Source organism: Schistocerca gregaria, chromosome 8 (genome assembly GCF_023897955.1).
Source record: "Schistocerca gregaria isolate iqSchGreg1 chromosome 8, iqSchGreg1.2, whole genome shotgun sequence".
NCBI lineage: Eukaryota > Metazoa > Arthropoda > Insecta > Orthoptera > Acrididae > Schistocerca > Schistocerca gregaria.
The window spans coordinates 75,396,679-75,410,824 of record NC_064927.1 but is presented as its reverse complement, the minus strand read 5'-3'; the positions used below and the strand labels follow the sequence as shown (position 1 = coordinate 75,410,824).

The 14,146-nt window shown below is 39.8% G+C and overlaps 1 protein-coding gene across 2 annotated transcripts in view; it reads left to right on the top strand.

The window, feature by feature from the left end:
• The window catches only part of LOC126284399 (proline dehydrogenase 1, mitochondrial-like), a 272,669-nt gene that overhangs the window by 248,015 nt on the left and 10,508 nt on the right, over positions 1 to 14,146 (top strand). For both annotated transcript variants that reach the window (XM_049983302.1, XM_049983301.1), the window contains 6 exons: positions 383 to 567; positions 1,563 to 1,737; positions 2,181 to 2,291; positions 3,296 to 3,427; positions 3,728 to 3,924; positions 6,393 to 6,481. In XM_049983302.1, the coding sequence (XP_049839259.1) occupies positions 383 to 567; positions 1,563 to 1,737; positions 2,181 to 2,291; positions 3,296 to 3,427; positions 3,728 to 3,924; positions 6,393 to 6,481 (889 nt within the window). The remainder of the gene's footprint in view (positions 1 to 382; positions 568 to 1,562; positions 1,738 to 2,180; positions 2,292 to 3,295; positions 3,428 to 3,727; positions 3,925 to 6,392; positions 6,482 to 14,146) is intronic.

Sequence of the window (14,146 nt, the reverse complement as noted above, 5' to 3'; positions counted from 1 at the left end):
CTTTCCTGCTACACACTCTTATTTCTGTGATATTTTATAATTTCTCCTCAATCTCTCAGGTGCTAACAACCAGCTTTAAATATTTCCAATATGCTTCTTAAGTTGCTTTTACAGTTAAATCTCATTCATTCTTGACAACAGAAAATCTGAACTTCTGTTGTCATGTGCAATTTGAACTGCAATGTTTTCACTGTTCTAGGATTGCTTATCACACAGCAGTCTTAGATGCAACAAACACCAATGCTATTAGCAGAGATTAAATTATTGTTTTTCACAGAGCCTATTTATTGTCTATGCCTTCCTGTAGTAACACATTGAGAATCCATAATCGTTGAATGATCTTCTCATCTTCTAATGATGTTGCTCTTAAATTTTTGAACAGTTGCAGTTATCGGAAGTGATAATGCGAACACGACAATATTTGACGGATGTTGTCGGTGGTACGGGCAGTGTTATCTCCCACCATGTCGGACCCGAAGTTCTCGAGAAGAAGTTCGAGCAGGCTTGTCTGCTGAGTGAAGCGCCAGTCAAAAAGTTCCTCGACAAGATCACATATGACCAGGAGGGGTGAGTTGCAGCTAATTCCAAATGTGACTGGCTTACAATTATGCTGCTTTATTGAATTTAATTTTTGTCAAATTGTGTGGACCAGGAATATAAATGTAGGTTCACATGAACGTGAGTTACTTTATTTAAAACACGAAGTATTGTTTTTCTGGATGATAACAACTGTTACTAGCTTCGTTTGAATTTCTTAAAGCAAATATTTCATCTTATTATTTTAGGTATTTTAACTGATCTAGAAAAGAAGCAGTTGAGTTGCACATTTTGTACAGGTGCACCACATCTTTAGTAATGTTCTTAACAGGTTATTTCATTATGTGTTTATTGCTTTCTCGATGTGTACGTCCATCGTTTGGCCAATGGACGTACTTTATTTTCCATAACACTCTTTTTATTTACATATCTGTCCACCTGATATGACTTCTACAAATGATAAATGTATGTAACATTTTTTTTAAAAAATGTGCAAACATCTGTAGCTGATTTAGAAATACATGAGAGAAGTGGTTCACAGACACCACACAAAGCTCAGATAGCAGCATCCATCATCAAGAAGCGGCAGTATGCCATTCTTGTTTCTTGATGCTAATCTCAACAGGCCATTCATCTAGTTCTTTTTTTGAAATGATAAATTCAGCAAAGGAATTTCTTTCTGTATTTTCTGAGAGTCCACATGGCTATATTGCCAGTCAGTCTCCTGTTCAGTTACATAACACTCACTATGATATATCAGTTCCTGTGTTTTCTCTCATCCATTCATTTATTTCTATTGGTGTTCCTCCTTACTATTGACAATATACTTCTTTACATGTCAGTAAAGTTACCAAAACAGTTATAAGATATTGTTAGTTAAACAAAGAACATGATAGTAGTGTGTTGCAAAAGACTAACTCTAATTTTTTTTGTCATTAACACAAAAAAATTCACAACTTAGGATAGTGACCAAAAATGTTTATAGCAATGAATGATGACCATTGGATGGTATCTTTGTTTCTCAGGATGATCCATCTGTTTCCTTGGAGTGGCATCATAGATGAAAATCAGCAGCTGAGTGAGACCTTCAGAGTGCCAGATCTCAAAACAGGGCGAATGGTTCGGCTCATCACACAGCTTACCTCAAAAGAAGAAGAAATGTTTAGAAACATGATTCGTCGTGTCAACACTCTTGCAAAGGTTTGTATGTTTGAAATGTTATACATCAAATTAGCAGGTTATTGGCTGGAAAAATTGTCAAAAGGACCCTCCATTAGTTGTCTTAAGAACTATGCTTTCAGGGTGACAAGTAAAAATTCAAACTGCGTAACTTCAGAGAAGTATCTGTGCTTACCATGATTGCCTTTTACATGAAAACAGAGATTCTTTGTGTGTGTGTGTGTGTGTGTGTGTGTGTGTGTGTGTGTGTGTGTGTGTGTGTGTGTGTGTGTGTGAGAGAGAGAGAGAGAGAGAGAGAGAGAGAGAGAGAGAGAGAGAGAGAGAGAATATGAAAACTAAAATATGAATTTTGCACAGTGAATACTGAACTGTGGGACATAAACCTTCAAAGTACTGAAAACAAATGGTGGTGGTGATGATAATGAGGCATAATACCCAATCTTAATTAGTGTTTTTAATTTCAGATGGCACAAGATCTGGATGTACGTATAATGATTGATGCTGAGCAGACTTACTTTCAACCTGCAATTTCTCGTATCACTGTAGAATTCATGCGAAAATATAACAAGAAAAAGGTAAGCTTCTATAATTTTATTTGAAGATAACTATTAAAAATACATTGTGACTTTATCACTCAAAGCTGTTCTTGGGGTTTTTAGTTTCTAATTGTAAATGAATGAATGAGGTCCCATACTCCCAGGAGCGTAGGGGACGATGCGGGAGACCCGCACCGCTGACAAGGCAAGGTCCTAGTGGAGGTGGTTTGCCATTGTAATGGGAATGAGTTGTTGTTGTTGATGATGATGATGATGATGATGAAGACGAGACAACACCCAGTCATCTTGAGGCAGGGAGAATCCCTGACCCCACTGAGAATCAAACCCAGGTCCCCGTACGCTGGAAGTGAGAACGCCACCGCAGGACCATTCATTGATTCATTCATTCAATCAATTGTAAATGCTCTTGGGAAGTTTAATACTGTATCAGTAATCACTGAAGGAGTAGTTATGAAGTGTGAATAGTGTCTGAAGTCTTCACTTGGAAAGAAGATAAATGTGGGAGGACAGTTGCTATAAAATTGTTTCCAATTTTAGTAGGCTACTGTAAGTTTGGTAGATTTCCACCAAGTGCCACTCTGTGGCTTGCAGAGTATGTCCGTAGGTGCAGATGTATGTCTATAAATGTTTTATTTCCTCTCCCCTCCCCATAAAATGCCACAGGATGCCACAACAAACATTGTGTTATCATTTGTTCATCAATTCAAGTGAAGATTGTATTGTGAAGGAGAACTTCTGAGGATATGGAACAAGTCAAACTCTACAGTACCAAAGAGCAAGCTTTCAAAAATAACCTCTGTGCACTTAATTAACAAGAAACTGTCTCTAACTCAACTTGTCCTTTGCCCAAAATTTTTCAGTGTCCTTTATTTACCTTTTATCAACTAGCACCTTTGTGCTCATAGTCACTGTGACTGATGCATGTAATTATTGAAAGCTATTTTAGTAAAAAGAAAATGTAATGCTATGAATTGATAATACTAATATCTTAAATTATTGAATGCTGTGCATTCTCATTGCAGGCTGTTGTATTTAACACATATCAGTGCTACCTGAAGGACACATATAACGAGTGTACCACAGATCTGGAACAAGCAAAGAGGCAGAATTTCTACTTTGGAGCAAAGCTTGTGCGTGGAGCTTACCTGGAACAGGTAAAAATGTGTTACACGTTTAATTTTGCAGAATCAGGTTTTTGCATTATTATCTGGAATTGTAGAGAGTATTTGTAAAAAATATTTTCTGAAGTGTGTTATAGTTTTCCATCTTAAAATGGTGGCTGGAAAAAGGACACAAAACACATAGCCTCAATGTGCTTGCAAATTATTAAATTTTGTTCTTTTGAACTTGACTGTGTTAGATGCTATTTTTTGTAATAGTAACATCTGAGCTATCTTACAAAGTGCTAAAGATGTACTGTTTAATATGGAATGACCATTGTCTCTATTCTATAGGAACGCGCTAGAGCTGCAGCCCTCGGGTATCCCGATCCAACAAATCCTTCATTTGAGGCGACGACTGAGATGTACCACCGTACACTGACTGAGTGCCTTCGTAGGATAAAGGATCTGAAGGATGCAGGAGAGGAGAAGAAGATTGGTATAATGGTTGCCAGTCACAATGAAGATACTGTTCGTTTCGCTATTGAAAAGTGAGTACAATATGCAAGACTATCTGTTACAAAAAGAAAACAAAGACTGGCAAGTTGAGGATGTAATAACATAACAGTAATGTGGAGAGGTCAGATTCCTACTCATCACATGGAGGTGGCATTGAATCACAGACAAGCACAATGAAAACAACTGCTAAATATTACAGCTTTCAGACAAAGTCCTTCCTCTGCAATAGGACACACACACACACACACACACACACACACACACACACACACACACACACACACACACACACACACGGAGTGATATTCTGTCTATTGGTTCAATTTGTGTTTGTTCCTATCATTTATACTGGTCTAGTACTGCATTCTTATGATCCTTTTACTCAGACACTTTACCACAAATGCTTTCTGCTATTCTATTGCTTTTTTCTTGTCTTTCTCTCTTTCGTTTTCATTAAAATTATTTTCAACAACCATATATGATGTCTTAATGTTTTGAGTGTTTAGTTAAGCTGATATTAAGCTTCAGTTTGTAGTGGTGAAAAAGATTTATTTCGGTCATGTGGAACATGTCACGAGTAAGGAAATGCCACGTGTGGCCAAAACACAGCAACCTCATGTCTGTTTTATTGTATTCACGTGATCAACAGTATTTTTGTGTTCTTGTCTGAATATGCTGAAACGAATGTTTGTAATGTGTCCTTTCAGCCCACTGCATCATGAAATTCAAAGTTAGAATGAAGAACTGTATTATACAGGGCGTTTCAAAAATGACCCGTATATTTGAAACGGCAATACAAACTAAACGAGCAGCGATAGAAATACACCGTTTGTTGCAATATGCTTGGGACAACAGTACATTTTCAGGCAGACAAACTTCCGAAATTACAGTAGTTACAATTGTCAACAACAGATGGGGCTGCGGTCTGGGAAACTCTATAGTATGATATTTTCCACATATCCACCAAGCGTAGCAATAATATGGCGTAGTCTCTGAATGAAATTACCCGAAACCTTTGACGACGTGTCTGGCGGAAAGGCTTCACATGCAGATGAGATGTACTGCTTCAGCTGTTCAATTGTTTCTGGATTCTGGCGGTACACCTGGTCTTTCAAGTGTCCTCACAGAAAGAAGTTACATGGGTTCATGTCTGGCGAATAGGGAGGCCAATCCACGCCGCCTCCTGTATGTTTCGGATAGCCCAAAGAAATCACACAATCATCGAAATATTCATTTAGGAAATTAAAGATGTCGGCCGTGCGATGTGGCCGGGCACCATCTTGCATAAACCACGAGGTGTTCGCAGTGTCGTCTAAGGCAGTTTGTACGCCACAAATTCGCGAAGAATGTCCAGATAGCGTGATGCAGTAATCGTTTCGGATCTTCCTTTGGAAGAAATGGCTGCCCAGACTAGTACTTTTTGAGTATGCAGGGACGATGGGACTGCAACATGGGGCTTTTCGGTTCTTATTGACGAAGCCGTCCAGGTAAAAATAAGCTTCGTCAGTAAACCAAATGCTGCCCACATGCATATCGCCGTCATCAATCCTGTGCACTATATCGTTAGCGAATGTCTCTCGTGCAGCAATGGTAGCGGCACTGAGGGGTTGCCGCATTTGAATTTTGTATGGATAGAGGTGTAAACTCTGGCGCATGAGACGATACGTGGACGTTGGCGTCATTTGGACCGCAGCTGCAACACGGCAAACGGAAACCTGAGGCCGCTGTTGGATCACCTGGTGCACTAGCTGCCTGTTGCCCTCTGTGGTTGCCGTACGCGGTCGCCCTACCTTTCCAGCATGTTCATCCATCACGTTCCCAGTCCGCTGAAATTTTTCAAACAGATCCTTTATTGTATCGCTTTTCGGTCCTTTGGTTACATTAAACCTCTGTTGAAAACTTCGTCTTGTTGCAACAACACTGTGTTCTAGGTGGTGGAATTCCAACACCAGAAAAATCCTCTGTTCTAAGGAATAAACCATGTTGTCCACAGCACACTTGCACGTTGTGAACAGCACACGCTTACAGCAGAAAGACGACGTACAGAATGGCGCACCCACAGACTGCGTTGTCTTCTATATCTTTCACATCACTTGCAGCGCCATCTGTTGTTGAAAATTGTAACTACTGTAATTTCGAAAGTTTGTCCGCCTGAAAATGTACTGTTGTCCCAAGCATATTGCAACAAACGGTGTATTTCTATCGCTGCTCATTTAGTTTTTATTGCCGTTTCAAATATACCGGTCATTTTTGAAACACCCTGTATATACTTCTGACTGCAGTACTTTCACGTGTATTTTAGAACTACAGCATATGTTGCATATAACTTTCTCATCCTATAATACTTTGACAAAATGCGCATCTAGGAAAAAGTAAGTTTGTAGCTTCTTTCCTCTAGTTGAACATATAAAGTCACGTGTGTAAGATGTGAAGTAACATGTCATACATTTCAACAGTCTTAAACTGTCACATTGTACTAATACTCTGCTCCTCCTTTTAGAATGAAGGAGATTGGCATCTCACCAGAAGACAAAGTAATTTGCTTTGGACAACTACTGGGAATGTGTGACTACATTACATTCCCTCTAGGTGAGTGATATAGTTTACAACAATTTACCATTGTTACATATGACAGGGGTTGCGGAAAATCTTGAGAGAGATCAGTACAACTACTTTGTGATAAAACTGATAGTGATTTAGCCAGCTGATAAGGTGTGGCAAACTGCGTGGATAATTAACACTTCTGTATGCATACTGTGAAGAAATGGGTGCAGGATAAGATTTAACAGGGTAAAATGTTGAAGATGGCTGACGTGATACATACAAAATTGAAGACAGTGCAAAGATGAAAATTTGCTATGAGAGCTTTGCACATTGGGTGGACCATTTGCCTAATATTTTTGTGATGCGAGAAGTGTAAATGAGGAAGATATTATACAACAGTCCAGAACATAAAACAGGAAACATTTTAATAGGATCTGACTGTAATCTGTAATGAAAAACGCCTCTGTTATTTCTCGGTAGCTGTTAGTAGTGGAAGCATTGATTACATATGTATGCACTTATGTTTTGGTAGCAAATTTCTGTTGCCAGTATTACATGTTGATAGATCCTCAAATTGTATTACATTCTGAGTGATACAACGAAGTTCTGCTGCTTGTGAGTCAGTGGGTCATAAAGACAGATGAATGATCCTTGAAAGTTCATGCCTGTGAGGTCACACAATACTTTGTCACATCACTATGATAATAGTGACATACTTTTGTTATGCATTAGTAAGTGACATGAAAACAAGAGTCTTAACCCCTTTACTTCTCTGGATGTGTTAATGCACACCACTGCTACTGTCCCCGAGTGCTCTGAATGCCCTTACATACTCCTTCGATTTTTGTCAGGTGCTCCAGATCTGTAAATGCATGCACGCTTGCTGCCTCCTTTGTGCTCCCAACTTTTTAACAGGGCAGGCACGGAGAGTGGCCAAGTAGCTGCGTCTCCAGCCTGAGTGTTGAGCAGATTTCTGTCAGTTGGCCTGTGTGTATTTGCTGTTGTGGTCTTACTTGCATTACCGTTTTCATTTTCATTTTTGACTGATAATATGGCTCACCATTGTGGTTGTGCAGAGGAAGAAATCGTGAAGATGGTGTTAGGTAATAACACCTTGTACTTGGCATAACAGGAAAAAAGAAATTGAAGCATAAAAAGTATCAGATGCTTCCATTTCAAAACACTTGCAGTTGAGTTGCTGGAGAGAGTAGTGGATAAGCTGATAGCATTACATGTAACTATAAAGTATTCTAGAGGTTGTAAATAAACAAAAGGAATCAATGGGAACTGAAAGAATTAAAACACTTAGTGATTATATCTTGTGATGTAAAACAAACAGGTTTCAATTAAAGCTTAATATCCCAAGTAGATCAGCATAGATATTAATGTGTGCAATACCACAAAATCCTTTTTTGGTGAGATATTAAATGCTGTTAACTGTAATACATCTTTTCACCGGAGAAAACAATATTTATGACTGTATCTCAGTAGATCAGAAAGTTCAGAGTATTAATCATATGACAATGTATGCCCCTCTTTGCACGATATCATTTGCAAAACACCTCACTTCAATACCTTGAACAGTTTATGGAATATGACGAAGTGATTCATGTTGCACATTGACAGATTTTCTGGGTGCAATACATGTATTCCTCTTGTATATGTACAATCAGTATGTTAAGAATCGTGATATATATCACTCTGTTCCCAGCATTAAATACAATTTTACTATGCTAGCTATGTTTCATACAAAGCAATCAATAATGTAAAACGAACACTACACAAAATTTGCACAAAACTCTTAAAATAGTATGCAGTGCTTTACTTCAGTGGATACAGCTTAGTAACTAAGATGAAAAGCAAAAGGAAATTCAGTAATTTATTGAGCAATAATATCATATTGTAAGATGTGAAGGAATCAAATTTTTTCACCAACACTACCGATAAGAGTGATGCCACTGATAGATTGATCTTTTCCTTGATTTATTACAGTTATGAATATATGCAGGACAGCAGGTCTATGGACCAGTAAATATGAAATAACAGTAAGTTACTGAGCTGAATCCAAAGTGACATTTTGCTTTCATCATAGGCTTCTAATATCCTTTGGAAAACTCCAGGAAAGATGTTATTCATAGGCTGTGCTGTGATTCATTTCTAGAAAAGTTTTAGAGTGAAAAACATGTGATGGGGTGACTATTTATTTTGTATTGTGGGCAGCAAAACCCAGAGTGCCAGACAAAATCTTCAGCCCCAGCATTACAGGGATATTCAGCACAGTGGAGTTGGGCTGTGTGGAAGAACCAGTATACAGGTAGTGGACAGAATACAGTGTCCCAGCGCAGGCAGCAGTACAGGCTGACGACAGAGCTGCATTCTCCACAGAATGCAGCGAGCATGTCTGTAGCAGTCAAAGGATTAATTATGAGCTACAACAAAAAGTTGGTGTGAAGAGTAGGCTCAGCATCACAAGCTCAAGGAGGCAGGGATGATCCCTCACTGTCTCACAGTATGATGATGGATTTAAATAACAGATGGTACACTGTCACCTATTTCAGTATTTCCTCTCACAGCCATGTGGTACACAATTGTGACAGTGATGTTTGACTCTGTAATGCGAGGAAAACAACTATGTTAGGTGGATTGATGTAACTTCTTTCTTATCAAAGTCACTTTTTCACTTTATTATTGATTTAACAGGGTAATGTGACAGTGGAAAAAATAAAATACTACATTGGGTTGTTTAATGCTTAATATTTAGTTCAAAGATGGCAATAGTTTTGTAACTCTAATCAGAAATTTTTTCCCATACATCCAGCATAGACCAGTCATAATTCATTAAGGCACAGAAGCTCCACCAGTTACAACCATTCCGCAACTTCGATGGAATTTTCGACTTGCAAATATTTCACGTGAGTTCTGCAAGGAGTGCATTCCCAGGCATCAAGAATGTGATGAGTTACACACCAAATATCAGTAATCTAGCAAAGGTACAATAGCTGATGAGCTCTTGATAAGAACAGAAGAAAAAAATGCCATAAAAATGGCTGAGTCAACTTCACACGTTCTAGTCAGAGCGCCTGTAACCTTATAAGAAAACTTGGTACAGTCCCAAGGGTTGTAAAGCACAGTATAAACATGAAAACCAGTTCTGCTGTAGCCATTCTAATGAAGATTTCAAAAACTGAAATAGACAAGGCGCGCGCACACACACACACACACACACACACACACACACACACACACACAGTGGAAAACCAATTGTACATAAAGAGGTCCCAACTAAAACCACATCCAGACTACTTGAATACATTTAAGTTAAAGACAGCTGTTGACTTTGATGGCTTGTATCCAGTTTTTCTTTAAGCTGTTGGACGTAAAACAAAAGTTTGCCTGATTGAATTTTCCTATGAGATTCTGAGAAAATTATCAGAACTTTTCAAACAGGCTGTGATAATTGCCATCCTGAAGCCAGATAGTGGAACCAATGTTTGTCACTACTGACCAGTATCACTACTCAGCATTACCTGTAAGCTAATAGAAAGGCTTATTCTAAATTGCATTCAAGAGGCCACCAATCAATTTGTCCCTGTCGAACAAGATGGCTTTAGGAAATGTAGCTGCTGTGGCCAGGTCTTAAGGCTGACAACTCTAGTAGAAGCTGCATCTCAGTGTGGCCTACAATTAGCTAGAGTTTTTGTGGATCTTATGGCAGCTTAATGCACTGTGTAGAGGGAGGGATTGATATCAAAGTTTGCTGAAATTGCTCCATGTCAGAATTTGGCATTATAATAAATGGCATACTCTCTGAGAGGCACTTAAAGTTGTTTCTGAATGGATATGCTAGCAGCTGAAGAGTTCATTTAAATGACCTACCTCATGTATCAGTTCTGGTCGCCATTCTGTTTAACCTATAACAAGCCAGACACGGACTCTATGAGAATCTAGTATGCAGATGACCTAACATTATTCTTCCATACCTTACACACTGTGAGAATGTGCTGACAAGCGATATCTTGGAATTAAGTGATTACTTGTATAAATGGGGACATCAGCATAACCCAATTAAAACTGGAGTTACTATATTCCATCTAAAAAACAGATGAGGTCAAAAGAAACTGCATGTGATATTCAACGAAATTGAAGTACCACATAACTACAATCTCGTGTACCTAGGAATTGCTGTGGCTTGGTCCTTGATGTCCAAACAACAGTACATCAAGATGTATAAGAAACTTGGCTCTAATGAACCCACTTCAAAAGATTGCTAGAAGCAGTTGAGGTGCAGACGCAAATACTTCACACTCTACTCACTTGGTCTTGTGTATTGTGCTGGAGAATTTTGTGTTCCTGTGTAGAAAAATAGCGCACACACACATCGAAAGTACCTTAATGAAGACACCACTGGGACTGTTGGATTTACCCCCATTTGGTTGTTAACTGTTCCATCTAATGTTGCTCTACAAGTCCTGAGGAGCAAAGCAGCTAAGATAAACTTGCTAAAGATCACATCTCATAAGAACTCTCCCTTGGATGACAGCCCAAAGGATCCACCGACTACTCACTTGTAATCATGTAAACCACTCTCACTTCATAAAGTATCAGTTCTTTTGACATTGCCTCCAAGTGGCGGCAATCCTGGGACAAACTTTCACACAGCAACATTCATCTGATTCTAGATCTGACAAAAAAGGTTGAGGGATTCAAACTACAGTGCGAAAACTGGTCAAGGCTGAATTGCTTTAGAGCAGGTCGAGGGAGGTGTGTTTACACTCTGAAGAAGTGATGTTTCCATTCATCTACTGACTGTGACTACAGAGTGGTTGTCCAAACAGTAGACCTCATTGTTACAGAGTGCTGATTCTGAGCATTTGACAGTGATCTGGGGACTCTATACCGAGTGACTTGGAGTGCTCTGGACTGGTTGTCACTTTCGGGCATTACTGTCTGACTGTAGATACTTTTTGTAATTGTAAAAACGTTTGGTAATTAAAATAGCTCATTAATTGAAATAAACTAATTGTAAGATGTTTGTCTTATGAAGATTTTCTCTCTCAGGCTGTTTTCGGCTAACACAGTGGAAACTACCAATACCAATATCAACAATGTAGGGAATTACGGATTATTACTTACCGTAAAGAAGACACACAGAGTTGCAGACAGGCTTGATTAAGATGCTCACATGTAGCTTTCACACACACTTTCATCAGTAAAGATAGGCGCAAACACACACACACACACACACACACACACACACACACACACACACACACACACACTTTGCACACACAAAACTGCCAACTCCACTATCTCGGGCCTGAATGCAACATCATGTGGAATGTAAGCAGCAATCTTCAGGGGGTGGAGAAGGGGAAGGGAAAGGGGAAGGAACAGTAGTGTACTGGTTGGGAGAGAGGCAAATGCTGTCTGGTGGAGTGTGCAGGGACTAGACTCCAACAGGTGCCATGTCAGGAAGTTGTGGGGTACGGAGATCGAGAAAAATGAACAAAAAATGAGGAGAGTGGGACAGACAGGTGGATGCGTTGGCAGAGGGCTCCAAATAAGAGGGTGGGAGATGAGAATGAGAAGGATCTGATAGGACACAGGGGTGTGGTGACAGTATGTTACTTCAGGTGGAGGCCAGGATAATTATGGCAGCAGAGAATGTGTTGTAAGGATAACTGCCATCTGCACAGGTCAGAATGCTGCGGGTGAAGGGAAGGATCCAAATGGCTTGGGTAGTGAGGCAGCCATTGAAATAGTTATGTTCAGGTGCATGTTGTGCCACAGGGTGGTCAACTTTGCTCTTGACCACAGTGTGGCGGTGGCTGTTCATCCTGGTGGACAGCTTGTTGGTAGTCATACCAATGTAAAAAGCTTTGTAATGATTGCAGCAGAGATGGAAAATGGCATGACTGATTTAACAGGTGGCCCAGCCCCTGATGGGGTATGATAAACTTGTGACAGGACTGGAGTAGGAAGTGCTGGGTGGCTGAATGGGGCAGGTTTTGCACATGGGTCTTCCACAGGGATATGATCCTTATGGTGAGGGGTTGGAATTGGGAGTGGCATAGGAATGGACTAGGATGTTGTGGAGTTTGGGTGAATGACAGAACACCACTTGAGGAGAAGTGGGAGGTATGTTGAGTAGGATGTGACTCATTTCAGAGCATGACGACAGGTAATCAAAGCCCTGACAAAGGTTGTGGTTCAGTTGTTCCACTCGGGTGTCGTACAGGGTGACAAGGGGGACACTCCTTTGTGGATGATTTTTGGCGGTGAGGAGAAATGACATGGGAGATTTATTTGCAGACCAGGTGTGGGGTATAGTGCCTGTGTGTAAAGGCCTGGTGAGACCGTTAGCACACTGAGTAAGGGAGTTTTTGTCACTGCAGATACATCATTCCTGGGTGGACAGGCTATATGAGAGAGATTTTTTGTTGTGAAAGGGTTGACAGCTGTCAAAATGCAGATACTGTTGGTGATTGGTAGGTTCAATGTGGACAGAGGTGCAGATGGAGCCATCAGAGACAAGAGGTCAACAACTAGGAAGGTGGCATGCTGGGTTGAGGGGAATCACGTGGAGCAGATGGGAGAGAAGGTTGTGAAGGAACGAAGAAATTGTGTCTTGGTTCTGGATCCAGATAATAAAGATATCTTCAATGAACCTGAACCAGACTAGAAATTTGCTATTTTGAGAGGCTAGGACGATCTCCTCTAGACAGCCCATAAAAAAGTTGGCATACAAGGGTGCCCTTTCCTGTGACGCGGATTTATTTACATACCTCTCAAAATTCCATACCTCATTGTTCCTTGTCACCCACATTTCTGTACATTTTTAATGCATTTGTGTGCAGTTTTCTGTGGTTGCACATGGTTTTACATATGCTGCTCTCACAGCCATCAACATCTATTTTGCCCATTTCTGCATCATTCTCGTCGGATCTAGTCCCACCGATCTGCCTGCAGGTTGAGTCTGTCTGTGTGTGGCATAATGCAGCAGATGTTCGTGGTTTATCCATGAACCCAGGACTGTGATGCTCTTCAGCAGGCCAGAGGCCATGTGTGATGGATTTCAGGAATTGTGACTGTCTTGCCACAAGTACGTTATACAGGGTGACATTTTAGACGTTTTATTTGTTTTAGTACATTTTTGCACTTAGTTACAAATGTTTGAAAGTATGGATGATAAGAAGAAGGAAACTGTCAGTCGCTGGCAGTTTGTACGCTTTGTACTCGTGTATTTCTCGAAAGGAAAATTGTGCAATACCTGTAAAATAAGTGTAAGACAGTCGGTAATAACCGACAATAACAAACATTATAGGACAAACATTTTATTGGTGGTCACCTAAAGTGTTAGTTTACACAATTCTTCCCCACCTTATACACTTCTTACTTTTTGTAAGGTTGTTTCTCAAATCAGTGAAGGTATTTTGAACTTGTCAAATGTGTTTAATTTTATTGAAATAAAATATCAGTGGTCTTAATGAAACACACAAACCATTTGGCTTGCTTTCTCCATCTATATCATTACAAAATATGGCGGCGATAGTACTTAAGATTGTGGCCCATATCAGGAAACACCATTTGCTTGCAAGTTTCTTTAGAAATTTCCTTGTTTGCACTATTGTTTCTTGTACCATAGCTGCAAAGATATGTTGTCAACTTACAACTTGCCTTACCCTTAAGATCTAAAAATTTGTCAGGGAA